The sequence below is a fragment of the Cupressus sempervirens genome, chromosome 6, assembly GCF_028749045.1.
Source record: "Cupressus sempervirens isolate cs-2001-9-10 chromosome 6, ASM2874904v1, whole genome shotgun sequence".
Taxonomy (NCBI): domain Eukaryota; kingdom Viridiplantae; phylum Streptophyta; class Pinopsida; order Cupressales; family Cupressaceae; genus Cupressus; species Cupressus sempervirens.
The window spans coordinates 681,121,328-681,147,692 of record NC_143123.1 but is presented as its reverse complement, the minus strand read 5'-3'; the positions used below and the strand labels follow the sequence as shown (position 1 = coordinate 681,147,692).

The 26,365-nt window shown below is 37.7% G+C and overlaps 1 protein-coding gene across 2 annotated transcripts in view; it reads right to left on the bottom strand.

Annotated features, from left to right (window-relative positions):
* LOC149554023 (Zinc finger, C3HC4 type (RING finger) family protein) overlaps positions 1-26,365 on the bottom strand; it is a 216,707-nt gene that overhangs the window by 182,590 nt on the left and 7,752 nt on the right. Inside the window, exons 2-3 of one of the 2 annotated variants that reach the window (XM_089789352.1) lie at positions 4,434-4,698; positions 3,972-4,091 (exon numbers count right to left, since the gene is read on the bottom strand). In XM_089789352.1, the coding sequence (XP_089645478.1) occupies positions 3,972-4,091; positions 4,434-4,698 (385 nt within the window). Of the gene's footprint in view, positions 1-3,971; positions 4,699-26,365 lie in introns of both variants that reach the window. The other variant, XM_089789351.1, reaches the window with a different exon arrangement.

Here is a 26,365-nt window from a genome sequence, read left to right as displayed (position 1 = left end):
CAGGAGATTGAAAGACTTAATAAACAAAATGGAAAGCAAGCCAGCAGACGGATTGCAAAAAAGGTGGTTTGTGGACGGCCTATGCTCGAAACTGCGGAGGAAAATGAAAATTGTGCCACCGTCATCATATGCCGATGCTTACAACAGAGCCCTCGACCTTGAAAGTGCGCAGAAGACAAAGAAGAAGAAAACTAGCTCCTCTGATTCTGATGACGACGAGCTTGCCGGAGATGATAGTAGCGACGACGAAGGTAGTAACAAAAAAGTTCGTGCCTTACAGAAGGATATGGTTCGAATGATGGAGTTTTACAACATGCAGAAGGAGCCAAAAGGCAGTGAATTGTGGTGCACGGAATGTAAAAACGACGGTCATACTAAAGGATCGTGTCCGAAGAACCAATTCTGTGACATCTGTCAGATCATGGGACACTCGACAAAGGACTGCCCCTTTAACATGAAGACAAGAGGATCTCCGCAGGTGTTTCTCACACAGGAGGCTTCCCCGTCGGGTAGTAGCGGAAACGCGAATACTGTCGGTGCTACATCCGGAGGATACAAGAATAATAACAGAGGGCAAAATAATAACAATAATAATGGAAGCCGAAGTCGAACCCAGTATGATGCAAACGGACGGCCGATCGTTCAATGCCGAGCATGTAATTTGTGGGGTCATTTTGCACGGGATTGTACAGCGGCAAACACACCGAAATTATTATGCAGATGGTGCGGACCCGGTGATCACGAAGATTCCAAGTGTCCAAAGGCTGGAGTAAACTTGATCACTGTTGGCACGGATGTAGAGGAGGTTCTGGCAATTACACGGAGGCAAGTGGAGGAAAAGAGAAAAGTGGGAGAAGCGCAGGCGGACATTGCAAAGGCATCGTCGGCGGGGACATCTCAGTTGAAGGATATCACTGGCACCTTGGCAAGGAACTTCGCAGAACAAAACATTGTACGACAGATCTTACAAACGGAGATACCAGTCAAGATAAGTGACCTCCTTCTCACAATGCCCCAATTACGAACGGCTATTCTGAATCATACACCGTTTTCGAAAGCACCGGAGGACACAGGAAGGAATAGTAGGGAAGTGATGACAACAGACCTAATGCTGCTGGCACTCACCTCCGGACAGCATCCGACGGTCGTCGAGATGGGGATTTTGGGAAATGTTTTGACAGAGACAATTGTTGACGAAGGGTCCGGCGTGAATGTCTTACCAGAGGATACTTGGAAGAAGTTGGGAAAGCCGACGCTGTGGCCACCTACATTTCAGTTGCTCACGGCAGACCAACATGGAATCAAACCGTTGGGAATTCTGAAAGCGATTGCCAAAAAGAGTGTAGAATCGGCAGAAAATGACAGAAATGGTGTGTTCCATGCAATTTTGTGTGGGTTTCAAAGTGCTAAATTGGTGTTGGCGGCGAGGGGCGCTGCCCCTCGACCCCGCCGAGGGTGTTGCCCCCTGGACCCCCAGTCGTTGCGGATATCAATCGTGGGAGTCTGACCAGTTGAGAAGAATTGAAGTTGCTGCAGGCATGGACCTTCTGTGTACCAGAGGCAGTGGGAGCAGGTATTGGCTGTGAGGCTGTCTTGGTGGATGCGTAGAGAGCTCGGGAGGAGTTGATCATCCAGTTGGAGGCAGTGCAGCGACACTTGGCTCAGGGTACCGAGGAGTTGGAAGCAGAGAAAGCAGCACAGGTGGCTATCAAGGTCAGCTTGAAGAGTCAGTATTGTGTTAACAAAGGCTATAGATGCAACGGGATGAATGTGAAAGTAATATGGCAGATCAATATTGTTGTATTAGTTGTTTGAGTTTTGTTTTGTAGTCGTCAGGAGACGACTTTTCTTTTTTGGGGGGAATGATGTCGTCGGTAGAAATTGTGTATCGGCCGACGGGTCCCTTCGGAAAGGAAATTGTGTATCGGCCGACAGGTCCCTTCGGGAAAGTTCTTGTTATGTAGCCGACGGTGAATAGTTTGTAGCGGACATGATGTATCTGGCCGACGGATACCTTCGGGAAGGTTCATCGGAAAGTATTTATAACCCCTTCGAGAAGCATTGTATTGATCTTATCATTATCATAGGAGAAAAGCATGATGTACTGTTGGCATATGCGAATAATAATAATAATTCTGCTATTTGTTGTTCGGTGTTCGTATCAATTCCTTGTGTGCGTTGCTTAATTAATCCAGTACGGTAAACATCTGTGTGTTGAGCTCACTATCGCCACGGGATTGACAGTGCTCAGAGTTCACGCAAATCAAAGACTTTGTTGGCTCATGCTTAGTAGGCCACTACTGATGTTGATGTCGCTCAATGTGTTGCCTTCAGTTTGGAGTCAATTGTCTACAATGTTTGATGCCATTTACTTAAAGGGAGATCCAACATGCATTCACCCAATCTCTCATTGTGCAACAGAGGCATGATGAACTTGTGTGTGCTTGTGCATTAATGTTGGATGTGGGTGGCTGTGATCCAAGAAAGATGACAATCACGAGATAGCTCGGCTCGATTTGCACTTGTCTCATTCTCGAGCTCAGGACTTTGTCTCACACAATGTACTGTGTGTGTTCTTCTAACAAGTTTCACAAAAGAGTCTTGCAGAACCAAATATTTTTCAAATAGAAGTAATATGTCCACAAACCAACTAAATTGCAGATCCGAAAAACAAAAATGCCCAAAATTAAAATTCTTAATAAAAATAATTACCCAATTTGACAAATTGGGTTTCCAACTCCGATTTGCAAATAAAATTAGCGTCCATTTCGACTTTTACCAAATATAGGCTTATAGCCAAAATTCTTGTCAACAGCCACCCGAACGCAATGTCGAGGTCAAATCTTGCTCTAGACACTCCCAACAACTGCTAATACCTGGATCTAAATTGTGGCCCTCCAAAATGTGAGACAAATCACACCCTCCAATAGCTAACCAATGAATGCCCCTTTGGCTTTGATATCATGTAAGAATTTGCATAAGGCAAAGAATGAAAATGCCAAGATCTAGAAGCTCAATTGATAGCACAAAAGAGACAAAATGATATGATCCTCAAACGACTTGATTCATTGATGATCAATAATAATGGGTAATGAGATACAATACATGTAGATGTGCCTGAATATAGAGGCAATGCAAGATCACTAGGATCTACTTAATTGATAAGCATAACAACTAAGCACATGTCCACCAAAGGTGGATTATCCTCCATTGTGCATGAAAGTATGTGCACAAATGAGAAGATAAGAACACAAAGGTGTATCATGCAAAGATAGGTGTGAGACAACATGTGCTCAAATAAAGTGCAAACTCCTATACATCTACATGACAACTAATATGAAAATGTATTATCCTAAGTAAACGTAAGTGCAAAGATAGGTGTGAGACAACATGTGCTCAAATAAAGTGTAAACTCCTATGCATCTACATAACAACTAATATGAAAATGTATTATCCTAAGTAAACGTAAGTAAAGTGTAATTAGTAATATTTAATTACACCAACAAGAACCAAAAATATTCCACAATTTCAGACTTCCAACATTACAACAAAAATTGCACAAGAAATAGAATCTCACATCCAAAATATGGTCCACTTTTTACTGTAAAACCAATCACCAGTAGTGAAAATAGACATGCTAATTATACAACAGGTGTAGCATGCCAACAAACAAATACAACGAAAATAATTGTTAAATTAGTTTGTCTACTCACTCTAAAGAATGATTAGTTTAGACCATTTCAACCATGTGTTTCCACAATTCTCATAATCTACTCCTACAGCATACATCACATCAGTGACTAACAAATATATGCGCAACTACCAAAAGGGAGGCAGAAGTGTAATTTGGTAGCAAAAGTTTGTACTTTTTTTATAGCTTAACAAATGAGGTAGTATATAATAACAAGTATAATGCTAGACACCATGTTAATAATATTTGATCATTAAGAAGAAAGGAAAAACACAATTACCTTGCTCACATTACCAGAAATACAGGCAGCTACAGATGCCCACGGTAAGAGATGCAAATCATGTTCCTTTGCAGCATTATTGGCCAGAGCACCAATCTTACTAGATGAAGATGCCATTGACTGTACGATCATGAAAGAGTCAACAATTTGTTCACTTTGGGTAGCATCAAAAGTTTGCCTTACAAAATCCAATGAGAAAGTGTCTAATTCACTTCCTACTTTTTTGTTTAAATTTGACAGCCTAAGCAATGCCTGGCGATGCCAAACCACCTCTGAATTAGGCGATTCCAAGTAACAAGAATACATTCGTTCTGGTGTTTCTGCTGAGGTATTCCATACATACATCTCTAATGTTGTTATATTTTTCAGAAAAAGCATTGCAAAGACTGCTTCTGTATACAGCTGAGTAAACAATGCCAGAATATCTTCTTCAGAGTAAGATTGACGTGAAAGTTTACTAACCTCTGCTTGTTCCATATTTCTTAAAGGAAAACGAAAAAGGGTTCCTGAATAGGAATTTCTCATATCACAGTCGAAAGTGCAATATGAGGAGAACTGGTCTTTGTACAATGAAAGAGCTGCAGAGCTAACATAGTCAATGCGCTTCCCTGGGTTCGCTGCTGAAATATTTGGAAGATATTTTCCCTGTGGGTCAAAGAATACCACATATTTGCCACTCACAAAAGATGGCAAGTCTGTCAAGTGATATACAGAATTAAACCCAACCCTGAAATCCAAAGTTCAAATATCTGTCAGTATAACATGATTTTTATATCAGAGATACCAAAAGTAACTTAAATACTGAATTTCCTAGTATGCATACATATCTATGCAACCTTTCCATTACATCACAATCTCTATCTAATCAAAGAATAAAACAAGAAATAATTCTCTGCTTACTCTAGGGAGCCCAGCTGCAGAGGTCTACGATCAAGGATGTAGAGAAAATTGAAAATTGCACATATATGACAACCATACATAAAATTTGGTAAATGGAGTCAAAATCGCTCAGAATAATAAGATCTAGATATAAGTTCAAATTGTGACCATCACAAAAATAGGTAAGATCCAAGATGAGGTTATGAAAACATCAGCTCCCATTAAACTACTGGGATGACAAATGTCAAAAGAATTTGATTGACGTCACAGGCAAAACAGGTGGTCTGGAATTTATTCTCTTTCTTCATCGACCAGTAAGGCACAATGCTACTCTTTTACATTGCCAAAAGTATTACCTCTTTAACCAAGATCACACGTAGGCTGATTATATTCCTCCCTACAGTTGTCTCATCATACATAAGCTCAAACACTTTTTTGTAACGAACTCTCTTTGGCATTTACAATTATTTTGACCTTTTGCAAAATACTAATCTAAACAATGTTTGTTTATAGCATCCATACTAGTTTAAACTGATGGGGTGGTTCTCCTCTCTAACTACTGTGGCAAATTATAAAGGCACAGTCGTGGCCTCAATCAAATTTGCAGGCTTCATCTATTTGTGGTTACATTTAACAAAATTAAGATCGTGATTTAAATAACTCTTGACAATGAAGAAACTATGTTGACAACAGCAACTTCCACTTTGCTTGGGTATTACAGTTGAATTTATGGGCTCACCTTTTGATCTGAAACCTGCCTCTGATCCACAAATTATGATGGAGATTACACATAACATCTTAATAAAGAAAATTGACGACTGGAAATCTCTATGTAATATTAGCTCAGATAATGCAAGGAAAAGAGAGTAAACATTCACACAAATAAAGCCAATATAGATTTACCCTGGAGATAGTAAATTCCATGAGAAAACTCCAGAAAAAGGTGAGCCAGATTAGTGATTTGATCAATATCTCCAATGGCAATACAAATCTTCGACCCCCTGGGCATACAAACAGTCTTAATCTAATTTCTTCACTCTCTAAAATATCTTGCAAACTCTCCTAACACCTCACTATTCTGGAAATCTAACAGAGTCTAATGGAACTACAAACTTGGTCAATCCGGTTCTAATTCCAATTAAATGTCTTCCCATTGTTAATTCTCACTTCAACAGTCTATTCATGTTTCAGAATCAAACAGAACTTTAAAATTCAAAAGAATTAAGGAAATTGGTACACCATGTGCCGTTTTGTGTTGCATGGCAAAATTGCCACTGTCATCAACAGGCAAATACAAAGCCACTTCTATGTTTGAAATCATTCAATGAAACTACCACCTGTCTAGAACCTCTGGTTTTGCACAGAAGCCAGAAACATTACTTTTTCCTAGTTTTCTCATCTTTCTTAGAGATGCCTTATATCATCCTAAATATTCCCCAACCCAGCATCCAATCGCCTGACTCTGCCCCAAAACTACTTCCTTCAAAGAATTTATCCTCTCGAGTTGCACCCCTTGACACCATGGAGTTTATTTTCTTCTTTCTGTTCACTCTCCCTTGCATCTTTGTAAGGGATATGCCTCTCATTCTATCTTGCAGTGTGGTTGGTTTTTAATTGATCTAAGATCAAGTTTTCAAATGTGCCTCTTCATTGCATCTTTTTATTTTACTGATAGAAAGGTTGCTGGACAGTTATCCAAGTACACTTACTGAAAAGAAAGGACCAAGCACGTATAATTGACAAGGATCTGAAAGGGCCAATCCGTAAAGATGTCAAGCAATTTATAGAATGGGTCTGTCTTTAGTAAGACTCAAACCTAAGCCTTGCCTGTAAAAAACAAATGTAATGTCCCCTTTCTAACAGGTTAATTCATGTTTTTTCGTTAGCCTATTTCTTCATGGTCCCGTAGGCTAACCAGGACTCAGGAGGGATCTGGGGGATATTTGGCCTAGGCATGTCCAGTTTCAGGCCAATCCGAGTTTAATTGATACGATTTTGATTAAGTTTAAGTTATAAAGTTAAATTAAATATTTAACTTTATATTATAAAGTGGGACTTTAAGTTAAGTGTTTAATTATTAAATGTTCCCTTTCATTAAAAGTACATGGGCAACTTAATATGGGAAATTTAATATTAAAAATAAAATGTGTTCTCTAATATCCCACATTGCCTGTGAGATGATTAGACCTCTTGGGAAAATAGATAAATAGAAGCTGAGAGAGCTTTTGGAGATATGCTGGGATGAGATTAATGTTAAGTTGTTGGATTTCGTAGAGATTTGATTATTGGGCTTGGAGGACGGAATCCCTCTTTGCTAGCATTCTCTTCGCTGTTGGAAGACACAGTCAGGAGGATTAATGGTGTTTTCATTCAGGAAACACATTGGGCTTCATTGGGTGCTTTCACATGAAGATTTTACAGGGGTTTGAAAGTGCAAGTTTATGAATATTGTTTTGCTACAGTACCGCGTGAATGGTGATTTTGCTACAGTGCCGTGTGAATAGTGTTTTGCTACAGTACCGTGTGAATAGTAAAAATGCCACAGTTCCACGAATAGTACTGCTATAGTGCAAAAACAATGTTGGTATGAAGTTTACTTGTTTTTCCTGCTGATTATAAGTTTGGAAGGCTACCATTACACCTGCAACATTCAATTCCAGGTTTCTTCTATCATATTTTCATTACTAAGCATTGTAATTGTTGAATACAAACCTGAATAATTATCGCAGCCCATAAGGCAGTTGAATGTGCATAAGAAGTTTCAGGTTTGCATATATTGCTGTATGTTTGTCAAGTGTTTGATAAAATGCCAGGTTGATTATTAAGCAATTTAATTGATATCACGTAGTAGTTTGCAAGTCTCTTTCATTGGGAAAAATAGGGGGTCATTACAACAAACCTACTGTTGGTTGTTCCAATTGTCCAACCTAGCTCTATGAATTAGCCAATTTCAATTTACAAGCCCTCGGGTCGGTGGCCAACCTGACAAGATTTTATCAGTCAACCACTTTGTTCAAAATCCTCTGCACTTTAGGCCTTACTAAACCTAGGTGGGTGTACCTTTCAAATATCCTTGTCATCCCAATTCCTTTTCAAATGGATATCGTTAACACATGAGCTCTCAACCATGCAAACCAATTGGATGTCCAATTACAAGCATATTTGGTTTTATCCCTTGATCAAGTTTGCATGGGGGCGGCAGTACTTTAGGTACAGATACTGGTACGGCTATTTTTCAAAATAGGGACAGGAGTACTTGGTTACACCAAACTTTTTTAATATAATTTAATATTTATAGAAATTTCGAAAAAATTGAGTCATAAGAATGGTTTTTCTAAACAAGAACAGTGATAAAGTTTGCAGATGCAATGCATTGTTTTCAGTTTCAGACCTGCAATATGTTTGTAATAATAATATATGCTAAATGTTTAGATACATACCAGAGAAGGAAGACTTCAAACATGAACGAGAAGATCATAAACCATGTAACAATGACATATTACAAATGATAAACTTCTGACTTGAACAGTGATAAAGTTTACTGTTAATCAGTATTATATCAAAGTTTCATATTACAAATGATAAACTTCTGACTTGAACAGTGATAAAGTTTACTGTTAATCAGTATTATATCAAAGTTTCATACTGATTATGTATTGAACTAAGGTTAATAAACAGCAAGCTGATATGCAAACAAAAAACTGTAACAAAAATCAGAAATCTTAATCAAGGTCCTTAGCTATGATACTCCCAATACTTGGAAAAGTGTATCTGGTACTTGGTTATGCGGGTAAGCGTCCTAGGGGGTACGTGTACCCATGCAACCTGGCCCTTGATCTTTGACACTAAGAACAAGAGAGCAGATAATCTTAAGCCTAATACTAAAACATAAAACTTAAATACATGAGAAGGAAGTCTTCTTTTGCTAATTGAGTATTTGCTCAAGTTGTAAAACAAGACAGTATGGCCAGTGTTTGTTACAAGGGCTTATGGAGTCAAAACCAAAGTGAAAAACGGAAAGAAATTATATCAAAAATATTATAAAGATGATTACAATGAGTAGCATGATTTAAAAACTAGTAGAAAATGTCAAAATGTAGTTGAGAGAGGCTTTTAATCATCCCTCAAGGCAAACTCCTCGTCATTGGAACTGCTAGACTCCTCGCAGTCAAGATCCATCAAACAAACATCAACCAGCCCTGCATCTGAAGTCCCTGGATCTGCATCTTCATCAATATCTGTTGCTCCTCTGGCTCTAGATCCCATCATATTGTTGGGATCTCCTTATACACAGGTGTCTTGTGGTTAATGATACGCAAGGCACTAAGTGCAGCCTCTAGGTTCTCTACTCTTCTAGAGGTAGGTTTGTTCCTCTTAAGAGAGTAGATGAAGCTATAGTAGACTGATTCCTCTCTACAGTTGAAGAATGAGAAACCTGAGACAGCAGACGAAAGAATGGCTATGTGCTAATCTTAGCTCTCTGCACTCCATGACAGTTCCACCACAAAATTGAGCCCTCTTGTGCCATAGTTCTTATATCCATCTTTGTCGAATCTGAATAACCCTTTAAAGTAGCAAATTCCATCCACTCAATGTGAATTTGGCCAGTCGTATGATCATTATACATCCTATAAATGCACTTGAACAATTCTGCCTTCACCTCATCATCATAAAGCAATGTAACTCTACTAGGCCTAAGCATGTACCAATTCGGATTTAATCCATAAGCAGCCATGTGCAAGGGCGTCTTCAGCATGTCCCATCTGCACTAAATGATTGGCTAAATGTGCTCATGTAGAATGCCAAAGTGGGGTCCTTCTCTTGCACAATAACCCTCATCTAATCAAGCATAGAATCGATGCATTCATACACCTCTCCAAGCGTAGATCCATCCCAATTGCCATATATGATCCCTTAAAAAATCGGAGTAATGATAGAGACAATATGTTTTGCACAACTCAAAATTGATCACTCTTCACTATGTGCGATTTTTATTTTGGAGGGGTGGGGGTGGTGGTGGGGAGGCGGATGTGTATGGATGTATGTGTGTGTATGTGTATATATATATATACCATTATACTATGTATATGCAAAGAACTGAAAGAAATATACAAAATTAAAACATTTTATAGCTTGTAACTTCACCAAAACATATTCAAATACTCAATAAGATTTTAAAATATAAACCATTTCAATGATATGAATATCACATACATCTATTTCATGATTCCAATGCAATCTGGCAAATCATCACAACTACAAAATCAAAATATAGTTCATCATTTAATGTTTATCAATCTGAATTCGTACCATATGGATTTGCAAAAAACTCAACATCATCCCCTTCAATTGTTGCAAGTTCAAGATCATTTGAGTCAAAAACGGTTCCACTTGTGCTAGAGACACCATGTGCCATGATGTTATCAACATCATCATCCATGATTGTGGTAAGATCTTGAATCGTTGCATCCAATTTTGGCTGCCCCATCCTTGTAGTGATCCTCCTTACATGACAAAAGACACAAGTTGGTACGAATGAAAACCAAGTCTTCAACTTTTTTAGAGCCCAACCAGTTACGCTTTACTAAGTAGATAAAGGAGTATGTACTCCAATTCCTTTCGGCAGTAGAAGAACTGAAACCTGATAATGTTGACAATTGCAATATTAATTATTAGGCTAAAACATAAAAATGAAAACCAATTTAAAGAATTTTAGAATACATGTGGTAAAAAAAAGCTAAAGACAAATAAAACTTACTTGAGAGAGGATTTTGATCACAAGAGGTTTTAGATGCTTCAACAATTGACCATAGAGGTACCACCATGTGATAGCTCCCGTATCATATTGTTCTTAATTGCAAGAGGACTAAGGTTTGCTCCTGAAACCAAATTCAGTCCTAACTTTTCTGTGGATGTCATCATCTAGGAGTTGTCTTGCAAAAGCTTTGTAGCACCCACTACCAACTTCTTCATCCGCATATGGTGCTACTTTAGCAGGTATACCAAGTACTAATGCAGCTACTTCCAAGTCCTTAGCATATCTAGATCCATGCTTAGAAGAATTTCACCACAATCATACTTTTTCTTATCCTTTGAAATAGTAGCTTTAAATGCAGATTCTACTTTAGGCAAGTTGTTACCAGATCTAGTCATTTCAAAAGTAGATAACTTACCAACCAATGAACTCTACTCAAATTAGATATACTTGTGATTTCTTCAATTGCAACAACTCTGTTGTCATAAGCAAGCGACAAGGATCTCAGTGTCTTTGAGACTACTTCATCTTCATCCATGGTTCCAACAATGCATATGATTCCACAAGCAAGCTCTATTACCTTCTGCACATAGCTATTGATATTCTCATCTTTGCTTATCGTCAATGGTTCAAGCTTTCCTTTCAAACTTTGCAGATTCTCTTGCTTCACATAAGTATCTCCTAAATGCAATGATTCCAATTTTGCCAATATCTCATGAGTAGTTTTTTATTTCATGACATTAGTATATTTAGGATCTAATATGACATTGTACAGTGCTTTAATGGCTCTCATGTTATTTGCAAATTCCTTCTTCTCATAGGAACTAGCTTTAGATTGATCAATAGGAGACTTGTAATATTTCTTTGTAACTTCCCAATATTCCATTCCCATGCATATCAAATGAGTAATCATTATTCCTTTTCGTAATCCATGATTGGATCCATCAAAGTTTGGACTATCCTTCCTAAAAATTGCCATCACAGATCTCAAGAGGTCAAGCTTTCAAAAGAGGACCAGGCTTTGATATCAATTGTTAGGAATAACAAGCCAACACTCACAACTAAGAGGTGGGGTAAATCAGTAGTGTGATATAGCTTGATATATTTAACCATTCGCCACCATAACAACTTAGACCTGAAAGATAAACAATAAGGCATAAACACAACAATACCATAACACATAACACCAGATTCTTTTACATCGAAACCCTATTAGAAGAAAAACCACATTGAAGATCGACACCACTAGATAATGTACTAGCACATAAACCCTATTAAAGGTACAATGGGAATGCAATTGCATTCAAGCTCATTGCCTAAAGCTCAGTGCTCAGCTACAAAAAGGCAACAACCCTAGAAAGGATAACAATCCACTAAATTATGAACTAGCTGATAGCATCTCTAATATACCAATACAACTCCAATCAAGTACATCAACTTTTTATCTCAATAGATTCCACTCACGAGTCTTCTTCTAATCACTGATATAACGTGCTCAAACATCTTTGCATCTCATACACTCATCAAATGTTCCATCACTTACAATTAAAAAATGATTTCATCTTTTTATAAAATACATCAACATAAATTACGTCAGCCTTAATCATAATAATAAATTACAATAATCAATGTCATCCAAGATATGTCGATTAGGACATAGCTAGAACCCAAACAAATAATCTCCAGCATGCCACAATCCATCAATCATGCTCAAGATCCAATGCAACACGCTATCTAACCAAGTCAGTTAAAAATACATCAACACCCTTGAAATGTCCCTTTACTGATTTTACATGATATTTCAAGCCTCAAATCAAATTTTTAAAACCAAACAACCAATATTACAAAGATCCACCAAATTTCTCAAGAAACCCCAAATCGGGTATGCCAGAAATAGTGCCAAAAGCTTCACAGCTTCACCTATTATTAATAAATCTGAAAGTGGACATTTTTACAGGAATTTCAGCAACATAACGACCTACAAAATGACATTTTCATATCTATATAGCCTTTACACAACAGCTCACAAATGTAGAACAAAAACTATGCTCATCGGGCTCCCGAAATTAACACAAAAATGCTCGGAAACACCACAAAAACACTAATAATCTATCTCAGAAGTTTAATCACGTCCCAATACATATATTCAGTTCTATTTTAACATCTTAAAGTCTAAAATACAGCAGCAACCCAAACTGATATGAAACACTCAACTGAAAACACCAAACTCATACCAAAAACACACCCAAAAACCCACAAATCTGCACTGTTCAGCACAAAGGCAACTCTGTATGAGCATGCACATGGAATGGCTTCAAACTCCCGTCCTTAGCCTTCCTGGAAACCTGCAAACTCCCGTTCTTGGGTCTCCTTCTCCACAGGTTTGGCAGCCTCTGAAGAATAACAAAGAAATGAGCAAAAATCAAGTTCTGGAATGAGCCCAAAATGCCTCCAAACCCCTTAAAAGAGGGCATAACCCTAACTCACGTCCAAGAGGGGTTAATAAAACATATTTTAATAATAATTTTCATTTATTAGTCCATTCGCTTCCAAAGATTATCCCCTTTTGCTGAAACTTCACCTTTTTGGGCCTGCCTGCCTTAGCAAAGATTATTATTTTTAATTATTTGAAAAGGGGACATGACAAGTCCTCCCCTCCCAAACATTGCTTGTCCTCAAGCAATGGCTGAACAATAAACCAATCAATCCACCTGGATCCCAAATGTAGTCATGAACTATACTACTACCAATTAACACAGGCTCCTGCAATATCCTCTGCAATATGACCAAGAGGAATCCATAATCAAACTGACAATTATAGCTCAACCAAACTCCAAAATCACAACTTCCACAGTCAGAAACCCACGAGACACAAACTCTTAGAATATCAAAACCCAAGTAAAGTGGACTACCAACGCAGTAAATACCATCAATGCATTCCACTGGCCTATACAGAATATACGATCCAACTCTGCAACAATGGTGAATGCTCCCGAATGAAACTGTACCAAGTATGGAGAATCCACACACTATATAATGCCTACAGTCAACACAACTCTGTAGATCACCGACCACTGTCTCATAACCATAACTACCATGCACCCTTGATGGTGAAAAGCCATCACAAGATAAACAGCAAGAATTGGAACCCAAACCAAATTTTCCTACCATCAACTCCTCAACACAAGGATCAAATGCTAACTGATGTACATACCCTACAATATAATGTTGATAAAGAAAACCAACCTCAGTCAACAGCTCACCATGAACAAGTGATACAACCCATTGTGACTGATCACCAGCTAAGTCAGGAGATGTCATAGCCAAAGGACTAAAATCAATAACAACACCCGCTGAAGCATCACTCCAAAACTCCTGCTCTAAGTCATGTATTATCAAGCTGTAAACTGTAGAACCTATCACCATGTCATGCCCATCACGACTCTCATCCCAAGGTGTCAAACTATCCCATAACTGATGATAAGCACTAGGAACCAAAGTACATCTCTGTATCATCATCTCATCAACATGGTCATCAAAGGTAAATTGATGAGCATACCTCACAATGTAATGCCGATAGAATGCGCCAATCTCAGTCAGTGGCTCAGACTGCAATCCAGATGTAACTAACTGCAATCGATCACTAACCAAGTTGGAACTGACTACTACCTCTGAAGACATCACCAAGGGAGTAGTATTACTAGCAGGAACCATGCCAACTGACAGCTCACCAACATCACACATGGTCTTTGATACAACATCTCTAGTCTCCGTGCCATTAGTACTAGAGGTCACCACCATGTCAGGCATACCACAACAATCTGCTGTAGCACCCAACTCAACTGAACCTAACTCTAGTGGGGACAAACCCGATATGCCAATGTTAGTATCAAGGATGGATGCATCCCCATCTCCACTATCTTTGACAATCTCGACCATGGACATCCTCGGATCATCAGACACCACCGCTTGTGACTGTACAGAATCTAGTAAAGACTGTAGTTGCTCTAACTCCATGGTCACCTTAGCCAAATGAAATTGAAAGCCAACTGTGTACTCTCAAGAATCTCAGAAGTCACCTCAAGCTGCTGAGTAAGCTCACTCACCTCATCTTCTTTGGCCAACAATGCATCGTATGCTGTACTGCCCCACTCCATAAGATAATCTCTATCAGCTACCAACTGCATATAACCCTGTCTCAAAATCTGGATAGCCTCCCATAAAGAGTGGAACTCTGTCAAGGAAAGATAACTGCCTCCCTGCTCATCACTAGTAAGAGAACCCCATCCATAAACTGATAACAACTGACGAGCAACATCGAAATGATGGCAAGTGATAGCAATGTCTCGGTCACTAACTCTCAACTAATTAGACACATGATGGCACTGGCTTGACTGTCTCCTACAAACCTCCTCTGATGCATTGTCTAAAGGAGTATCCTCAAAGTTACTAGTCTCTAGAGTATTACCATCCATATCCTGTGAATCAACTCTAAAGCTCATATCAACATACGGAGTATCAAAAACTATAGCACTACTGTCCAACTCCTCTGTACCCAAGGAAACTAAGTCTTCAAAACTGCCCACTGCATCCTCCTGGATGTCATCAATGCCAATATGATCCTGGGACTCGTCTGTACATACTGCCAAATATGAAAGATCATCAACACATTCCAGCAAGTATGGTCGATTAGATATATGAACAAAGCCCAACACCGGTGTATAAAAACTAATACCAACATCGGATAAGCTCCTGGCACAAGAAAAGACAACACCGTGCAATCTGCTAATCAAATCCATGATAGCACCCAAACAATCACTGCTACCAAAAAGTGTTAAAGATTTACAGTCAACTGAATCCCAAATGCCAATATAACAATCTCGAGTCCATATCTGTAAACTAGAATTAGCTGGTAACTCAAGCAAAATCCTCACTTGAGTAATATGACCAATACCAACTAACTCCACATACCTGTCATGATGAGATAATGTAGTCACAATACTGTCTTCACTCACCTTCAGCTAGCGGGATAAATCATGTGAAGTACTACTAGCCTCAACCTCATGTGATGAAGCATCTAACTGTGCCTGGTACTCTCTCTCAGAAAAGTCATGAATGCTCAATGTCTGCTCATCTCCACCAGGTATCTCACCATCATTAACAACAACATCCTCATAATCATCATCCTTGAGGTCAAATCTATCTATCACTCTTTGACTAAAATCATCAAATGTAGTTACCTGATCATGACCTTGAGTAGTCATTCCATGATACCACCAATCATAGGCTGCATCTTCCAAGTGTAGACTTGCAATTTGAACAGCATCACTCTCCTTCATGGGGTTAAGTGTGAAGAAGGTCTGTAATTTTTGTAGCCATGCTCTAGCTGAAATTTTATTTGTTCCATCAAAAGTAGGTGCTATAAACTTGCTTATTTTATTTTTGAGCTCTCTTCCACTTATGTCATGCTCCCTTTTGTACTCTTTCTTGGGCATCAAAGTGTTCATCATATCCACATATTCTCTAAAAGGAACCGAACTACGAAAGTCATCATCTAAGCCATTGTAAGTAGCTCTTAATGTAATCAAGTTACCTGTAACCTCTTCCACAGGATTAATGGCTGGATTTGGTACTGGTGGCTCATCTGCAGGCAAAAAAATAGTTTTGGTTGATTTAGATGGTGTGGATTTCAAATTTCTTAGCTCTTTTGAAATGCTCCCTTTCTCATTAATAGATGCAACTCCTTGTAGTTTTTTTGTCAATATTCGCAAAGCCTCTCTAGTTTCTGCCAAACTATCCACTGTTTGCTTTTGAGTATTTTGGATGTCTTGGAAGAATTTCTTTGCCATCTCATCTAAATCAGCCATACTTTTCCCTTCCTTGGATTTTGTACTTTTACTTTCAACTGGAGGTTTGATCAAAATTTCTTTATTCTTTTCTCGCTGTAAATATCTCTTTTCTCTTTCACTTAGTTGCATGCAACCATAAATTTTGACATGCAGCTGATTAGAAGCAACATGCAACCACCAAATTCACCAAGAACTAACATGCAATTGATTAGAAGTAGCATGCAACCATAGATTTCGACATGCAGCTGATTAGAAGCAACATGCAACCACCAAATTCACCAAGAACTGACATGCAAATGATTAGAAGTAGCATGCAACCATAGATTTTGACATGCAACTGATTAGAAGCAACATGCAACCATAAATTATGACATGCAAGATCTAGGTAGTTGTCAAAACTGACATGCAAGATCTAGGTAGTTGTCAAAATTGACATGCAAGATTTGGGTAGTTGTCAAAACTGACATGCAAACTTCTACAAACCCTCAGGCTGGCAAGATCATGGCTCTGATATCACTGAAATGTCCCTTTACTGATTTTACATGATATTTCAAGCCTCAAATCAAATTTTTAAAACCAAACAACCAATATTACAAAGATCCACCAAATTTCTCAAGAAACCCCAAATCGGGTATGCCAGAAATAGTGCCAAAAGCTTCACAGCTTCACCTATTATTAATAAATTTGAAAGTGGACATTTTTACAGGAATTTCAGCAGCATAACAACCTACAAAATGACATTTCCAGATCTGTATAGCCTTTACACAACAGCTCACAAATGTAGGACAAAAACTATGCTCATTGGGCTCCCGAAATTAACACAAAAATGCCCGAAAACACCACAAAAACACTAATAATCTATCTCAGAAGTTTAATCACGTCCCAATACATATATTCAGCTCTATTTTAACATCTTAAAGTCTGAAATACAGCAGCAACCCAAACTGATATGAAATACTCAACTGAAAACACCAAACTCATACCAAAAACACACCCGAAAACTCACAAATCTGCACTGTTCAGCACAAAGACAAACTCTGTATGAGCATGCACATGGAATGGCTTCAAACTCCCGTCCTTAGCCTTCCTGGAAACCTGCAAACTCTAATTCTTGGATCTCCTTGGAAACCTGCAAACTCTCGTTCTTGGGTCTCCTTCTCCATAGGTTTGGCAGCCTCTGAAGAATAACAAAGAAATGAGCAAAAATCAAGTTCTGGAATGAGCCCAAAATGCCTCCAAACCCCTTAAAAGAGGGCATAACCCTAACTCACGTCCAAGAGGGGTTAATAAAACATATTTTAATAATAATTTTCATTTATTAGTCCATTCGCTTCCAAAGATTATCCCCTTTTGCTGAAACTTCACCTTTTTGGGCCTGCCTGCCTTAGCAAAGATTATTATTTTTAATTATTTGAAAAGGGGACATGACAACCCTTCATAAAATCCTCTGAATCTGATCACATAGCTCAACACGATCCCAAATCAAGAACAGGACACCATTAAGAAACATAAACAAGCATCATGATATACCGCAATAGCAACAATGTCCTTGCCTCATAAACCACGGTCAACTTTGGATTATTCATCATGAAAATCTTTTAGCAATCTCTATCATCAATGAAAAATAGCTTGCATGTCTCTAAATCATGAACTCGTCCAATTGAGGACACATCCAAGTCTTAAACACTCCACCAAGTAAGCAACAAAAAATATTGCATAACCAATCCATACAAATCCAAATACTATTAACACTCGCATTACCAAAATAATCAAAAAAGAATAATAGCCAGTTTCTAAACAACTCACTATAGGTCACTCAAACCATAACATCAACCTCTATGAACCAACAATGATCCTCTATAGACATCCATGTCACCATGTGTAATAGTGCACCATCTAATTATCAATACAAAAAACACATCAATCCAATCTCACCACAGAATAAATTGTCAACCCCATCAGGAAAAGAAATATGTTGACATCAATGACAAAACATTAATGCCAGAACATATAACACAATCTCCTTCAACAATCCCAACAATAAGTCCGTTGTTGGACAGGAAGAACATTCTTTCTAGCGATAGGGGTAACCTTAAGAGCTTCATTGCAAACTTTGAGACCATTCTACAGCAATGTGTGCATCAAGGTGGAATAGCATCAAAAGTAAATAATATGATTATTCCCCTTCAAGAGCTTTAATGCTACATGTAATTTCTCTACAAGCACGGTGGCATAATCATAAGCTTTGTTCTTATCCCTACTCTACAATTCCACACACAACACTAGCATCTAATTTGGGATGGATAACTCGCTATCCATGATAAACAACAATAAAGAATAGCCAAAATAGATACAAGAGACACACAAAATTACTCTTGGAAAACCCTTCCAAAATGAAGGGAAAAACCCAGCCACACAACAAAAGATCTCTTTTATTGATAATGAAAATGTTTGAGTACAAAGCTTTCACTTGATTGTCTTACAATACACCAAGCAATCACATAAAAAGATAGAATCTAGACTCTTCATTTTACACAAGGTCTATTCAAGTTCTAAATACAAGACCCTTCATATTTTCAAATATCCAACACTTCAAATTTCCATACGAATTCCTCTTTGCATGATGTATGGCTCATGTCTTTTTATACAATATTATCTTAAATTTTATCACAAATGTCTCTTTCAATTGAAGATGACTATAACGGTTATAACAAACACATTTCTATTTCATAAAATCAGAGATAAAGATCTCTATCGCAACTACAATCTTTAACACTCCCTCTTAGCAAGAGAGAGATCTTTAGTAAGGCAAGCACACATAGCTCCAACCAAAGCTGATTCATAACACGTGTTATCTCAAAATAACATTATTCATCATAGTTAATTCATAAGCACATAAAATTAGAGTCATGGAGTCACACACATGACTTCCACCATGCCTACTTGCAGAGGATGGTCTACAATACCTCCTCGTAGAGGGTAGAACCAAAGCTTTCACATCAAACTTCTCCCAAAGAAGAATGTATTTCCACCATGCCTATTCGCAGAGGCTGGTCCACCATACCTACTCGCAAAGGATGGAACGAGGGCTTTCACCTCAAACTTCTCCCAAAGAAGAATACATTCCCACCATTCCTACTTGCAGAGGCTGGAACAAGGGCTTTCACTTCAAACTTCTCTTAGAGAAGAATGCATTAATCAATGAGATTTTCTCTTAACGTAGACTACCTCTCAGCAGGGACAACTTTAATCACCACAACAAGGTAGTTGATTCCAAGTGTTTTACCGTCACATAAGCTTGCAAAGGGTTGGACATCTCCCTCTATCACGTAACCTCCCTCTAAAGCAAAATAGTCTCTCTCTACATATGACCTTCCTCTTTTAATGAAGATAATGTGCCACTAATTTAGTATCAAGACTGCAAACAACATTGCACAATCCCTCACCATCCCATTACATCTTGTAACCAAGAGAGATTTATAACAACTCATAAGATCCACTTATCATAGAAATCAATGCAAAGATATACTCTATTTCCAGTTATATGTAAAAATCATAGAATACTTATCTCTTTGAAGTCTAATCTCAACACACATAAAATATGAACAAAAATTGAATAAGTGCAGACCAGCATTGATATGATAATTATAGAACTTGTTGAACAAAATTTGTTACTCAATAAAGATGTTGCCATAAAGGAAAATGAGAATAGGCATCTTCCAGAATAGCCTGCCAGTCAAATCACAGGCTTTTGCACAATGTCAAGTCAGCATATACATGATAGGGGAATCAGAATCAATGAACACACCTAATATAATACTCAAAACAAAATACAATCTCAGAATTTACCTCAACTGTAAGAAATTATATCTCAAAAACTCATTAGACTCAATATATATTTCTTAATGAGATAAAACTGTCACACATCCTCAGAATTTCATCAAAACTGAATACAAAGATAATTTATATCAACCAATTCTCCAAATCATGAAGATGTCTGGAAAAACCTAGATACAAATTGCAAGTTCATGCATAATATCAATTCAAAATAGAGGAATACGAACATATAAATCAATAAGGCATACGCAATAGATAGGGATACGCAATAGATAACCTTAACTGAAGTCTCGACATACAAAATATAAATCGAATATCCTATAGAAAAGAAAGGAACCAAACTATCAATAAAAAATATTGCATGTCTGGAGGGAAAACATTGGACAACAGTCATAATCATATAGCTTCATCACAACTGTTGACAAACATAGAACATCCCTGTTGAACAAATGCCTACTTGATGAGAGAAAATATGATCTATCTTATAAATGGCATGAGAAATTAGAGTAAGCAATGTTTATCAAGAGTGTCAAAAACCAATCAAATTTGTGGATAGCACTTGAAAACATTACTTTGTTGGTTGCTTCCAGAAGGACTTTCGTGATGCTTCAAAAAATAAGTAAAATATTAAAAATAAAAATATAGCATGAAACATTAATCCAAGTTCCTCCTCATCTGAACAAACATGCGATAACAAGGTGGAGGATCTAAAGGATCTTTATCACCCTTAGCTAGTTCCAATTTCCTAAACTTTTGAATGCATAAATGCATCTCTCTCCTTCTGATTGTCACGACATCCACCTGAGAATCTCTTTCCTCCATAATTTTTCCCAATCACGCAAGGATATTCTGCTTTTACTCGTGTCATGTTGTAGTGCCATGACAAGAAGATTCTTCACACAACGGAAATAAAATCAAGAATGATTATAGAGAACTAATGAAGCTCCTCCAAAAATGGTCAACTTCATTCCAAAAACTTCTTGCGTAGTCGTTAAGGAGCCAAATTATGGAAACCTTGACTCCTTTATTGAATTTTCGGAAATGTCGGAAGCATTTGTTATTGCAATCCAAATCTTATTTCTTTGTTTGTGGCACACAGACGCCTACAACAATATATTGCTCGAGCAACCCAACTCTTTCACAACTAAATCATCACTACAACCGACAACGGCTTGCTAGATTAGAATGACAGGACTTTTACAATTGTTCCTTACCACCTGATGTTGCCACTATAGTTAGAGACATAGAAGACTCAATTCAACGTATATTGTCTAGTTCTCTGCATGCCCAATCATGAACAAACTATAATAACTTTCTTCATACTTTATAGAGGAGGCGTTTACAGGAGATGACAATTTCAAGAGATCGTTCATATTTGCCCAAATAAGCACAACCTATTGAACCTCAACATAAAGAATATGCGTTGTTGAGACTTACCAGCTAACGTCCATGTCACTAAATTATAACTGAATAAGAAAAAAGGAAATAATATTATGAAAGTCGAAGGTGAAGTGCCCAGGACCATGAACAGTAGTAAATCATAACTGATCACTATCGACAGTACACCATAACTAACTATTTTAGATTAAAAAAATTGCAACTAACTGACCTAACTCCATATTGTCATGCATTCTGTACACACCAAGCAAGGCACCCCACAAAGATGCAATCAGCTCCATTGGTATTTGTTTGATGAACTTGTTTGCCTCCTCCAACTGCTCAAAGTGACCAAGACAATCAACTATGAAAGAATAATGCTTCAGCCTTGGCGAAATGCAATAGTCTCAAGTCATAGAATCAAAGTAACATTGACCTTCATCCACTAGGCCTCCATGGCTACAACTAGAAAGAACACAAAAAAGTGTGATATCATTGGGAATCATGCCGGAAATCTCAAGCTGCAAGAAAAGCTCAATAGCCTCCTCTGACTTTCCATGTAAAGCACAGCCAGTAATCATCCATAAAATTGATCGTAGCATATATGAATGGTCTCCCTTGCAAAAGAGATACAATGCCTTCACAAGATGAATCAACGAACTCCAAACATGACATGAGAGCAACATCAAAAAAGTCTTCTCAATCTTACTCGTAAAACACCATCAAAACCAAGTCTCGAAACTTGTTGATGGCCACCGAGAGAGGCAATCAAGAAAGGCCAAAGTTGCCCCTAGAACAAATTCTAGCATCCCAATATTTTTTTTGTATGAATTGTCCCTACGCAAACTTCCTCTTAAAAAATCATGGCCAATCACCATCTTCAGAGATCTTAGCATTTTAAATACAAAGCCATTTTGTCAAGTATGTAAAATGTTATGCATTGTTTGTCTCAATGGTTATAGAGTTTGGGTTGACTAAAATATTCAGAGCCTGAACCAACAACAATAATAAAAGAGTCATTTCCACTTCTCATGCTCGAGGCACAATCAGTCTTTATGAGATTGAAAGACGTGATGCAGAAGATCTTTAGAGGATAAAAATAGAATAAAACAATAATATTGAATAATTTTGCCCTCCAAGAATTGATGGCATTGACAGGATTAAAAAGACCATTTTGAATCAAAATTGATACTTCCCAAAAAAACCGAAACTACACCCGAAATACTTCTCAAAAACTATGTTCATAATTTTCTCTCTCCAAATCAAAGTCTCGTGTTCCAAATGAAAAATTTGCACCCAACGGTTCCTCTTAAAATTGCTCCTCTACTAAACTTCGATGAAAGGGTATTCTGTTGGACCAGCCAACAGTGTTTCCCTTTGGGATTCGTAGTATGGCTTAACCGCCTCCTATGTTCTAAAAGTCTAGTGGTTGTATCGGGCATTAGTAGATCAATCTTTTGGTGCAACGACAACTCTAGCTTGTAACAAGTGGTATCAGAGCTTGGTCACAGGTTCGAATCTCCTCGAGTAACGCTAAGGGGGGAATTGTTGGACTAATCGACGACGTTCACCTTTGGGATTCGTGACATGGTTTAACCGCCTCCTGTGTTCTATAAGTCTAGTGGTGTATCGAGCATTGATAAGTCGATCTTTTGGTGCAACGGCAACTCTAGCTTGTAACATATTCCAAGTTGTAATAATCCAAAACCTAGGAGCAATAGCATGAACTAATCAAACTCAATATAATGTGGGAAGGGATGACAATAATCCTATCCTAGCGTTTTAACTTTTCCACAATAAGACAATGACAACATGTAACAATGTGAATACTCATAAATCACAACATACTCCAAAATGCATTAAACCATGTTCTCGATTCCTTCGTGTTTTTCATCCAATAGTAGGCTTGTGATAACAAATACTTGGAGATGTCATAAACTCATATTCAAATTCTGAACAATAGACATATCATCTTATGTAAACAAAATGCAAGATAAAATAAACAATAGAACCTGATGTTGCGTGAATGGGTTAGCTGTCTACACGACCGCAGTTGGGTTGTGTACGTGCCACAAAGTTCTTGTTTGCCAGCAATGATCAAATTACTGAAGTAGCTTGCTGGGCCTTCTCTTCAGCGGATAGGAACTCTTGAAGACCCGTTGTCAAGACCACCAATGCTCCCGCGACTGCTACTAGAGCCTATCACACCCGTGACTCCTGGTATGTTACCTGCAGCATATCAAAGTCCCCATGTGACAGAAGAACACCTTTATCTCTCTCTGTGGTGAGGAAATGGGATGCCCGACACCTCTAAACTCCATGACTCTAGTTGGCACCGATGCATTTGATGCCCACACTGACAGTACAACCTTCACAACTACGTTGTTAACTGTTGTGACTTACTACCCACACACTGCAGATTGATCATGCAGACTCCAACTAGTATCAGAAAACTCACCATTGTATATACTCATTAGACAAACTTACTTCTAGGTGCGGATCCAGCAGTAACAATGTATCACCATGCAAACTCCACGCCTGAATATGAATGAAGTCTCCGATGAGATGTTGGGGCAATGTCCAACTTCTCAAACTACCTCAAGGGGCCTCGTCCTTAAGAGCAACTAGTCACATTTAAGCAACCAATGTCATTTTTGAACAAAATTATATTTCATGGTGCCAATCCCAAGAAAGCCTATTGCTTTTATAACCTCAATACAAGGGAGAGCGCAAACAACTAAGCAATGTGGGATCAAGTCTTTTTCATCTTTTAGTCACTTAAGTTACTTTTGTTATTAAATGACTTTTAAGTCATAAAGTAACTTTATAAATCCACTTTATAAGATAAAGTGACTTAACTATAGAAAAGCTCCCCAAACTTAATTTTCCCAAATGAAACCAAAAAGTTCCTATGACTGGTTGGCATCCTCTAAGTTAAAATCGTTAGCCTATCTAGATGGAAAGATAGACCAACAAGGCGCTCGAAAGGCCTAGTGCAGAGAAGGGGACACTACACACGTAAAAATACTTTTCGTATCCTTTTGCCATTACAAGGATGATGGCTTGCACGATCTTGACTGTTTAACAGGACAAGATGTCACTAAATATTATTGACGATAAAAGATTGAAATGGCAATATAAGAAACGACGAGGAAACCTAAGAGAAATTTGAGGGTGCAATCATTATCAACTTATACAAATTGTTGTATCCTTTCCCGATCACTTGGTTTGCATCGAGAGAATTTATGACAAAGGTTAACTCTATAGTCTTCTGTACTACTTCAAAGAAGAGAAGGCGATCAAAGTCACTCTAAGAAATGTCCATCTCTCCCTTTGATGTTGCAATAGCTAAACAAATATCTCTACTTTGTATCGCTAGAGACTTCCAAACACATAAAGACGACAAAGTTATCGTTGTTTTGGAAACTGCAGGATCCAACTCTGAGAACCTCCTCATCCGCTCTTTGTATAATAAGACTCAAACCATGTGTGAAGAGAAACATAACACCCAATCAGATTTGACTGCATGCAACTTCTTGAGCACAGTCTGATAAATAATGGGAGGCATAAAGAATCCTTCATGATCACAAACACTAAGAGAATGCATCGACCACAACAAAATCGAATTATAGACAGATGACCAAGAATAATCATTAATAGAGACCTCCAAAACCTCAAGATAAGTTGTCGACACAACTATTAGCTTTAGCATGTTCAAGACACTAAAACATATGATATGCATGTCTCTTTCTCTGTGGAATAGACCAAACACAATGGAGAAAAAAAGAAGAATATCATTCAAATATGAAAGATTGAATCTATCAAAACTTATAGATTGCTTACAAAATGCACAGACTAGTGAAAAAAAATAGATTTTTTTATTGTTGTTATCTAATCTGACTCTGATACCATGTTGGATTGAGCCCAGAACTCAATGATAAACAGCCATAATGAATAATCAAAATATACAAGAAACGCACAAGATTATCTTGGGAAAACTCTTCTAGAATGAAGGGAAAACCCAACCACACGACAAAAGATCATTTTAATGATAATAAAATTCAAAAATGTACAATGCCTTTCTCTTGAATTGATATATATAACACAAAGAAAGACACTTCACATTCTAACCAAAGGTCTCTTCAATAACTCTTTATTTTCAAATACAACTCTTCGTATTTCCATGCCTTAACGCATGTTGAATGACACATGTCATCATATTTAATATGACAACTTATCATAAATGTCCTTTTCATCTAAAGGTGACCATAAGGTAATGCCCAAAGATAAAGATCTATATCACAATTACAAACTCTAGCACCTTCATGGGACATGTCTAATCATTATTATTTAATTAATATAACAATTGATTATTTAACTACACACACATACACAGATGTGTGTGTGTGTGTCTTTTATGTAGTCTCATGAGTTTATCCAACTAAAGCTACCAAACATCAACACTCTGTCTAAGTTAGGGAGGATAAACACAAGATATTACCTCAATGTAAAATCAAATGACAAGTTTTAAGAATATCATTGATCAGAAGATAACCACCATCTAGATATCATCTCATGATATCAAGAGTAATGGCCTCCTGAATGTCAAGTCATGTGACACCAAGTACTCTTTGAGTAATGGCCTCTTGAATGTCGAGTTGCAAGATATTCACCAAGTACTCTTGAGTAATGGCCTC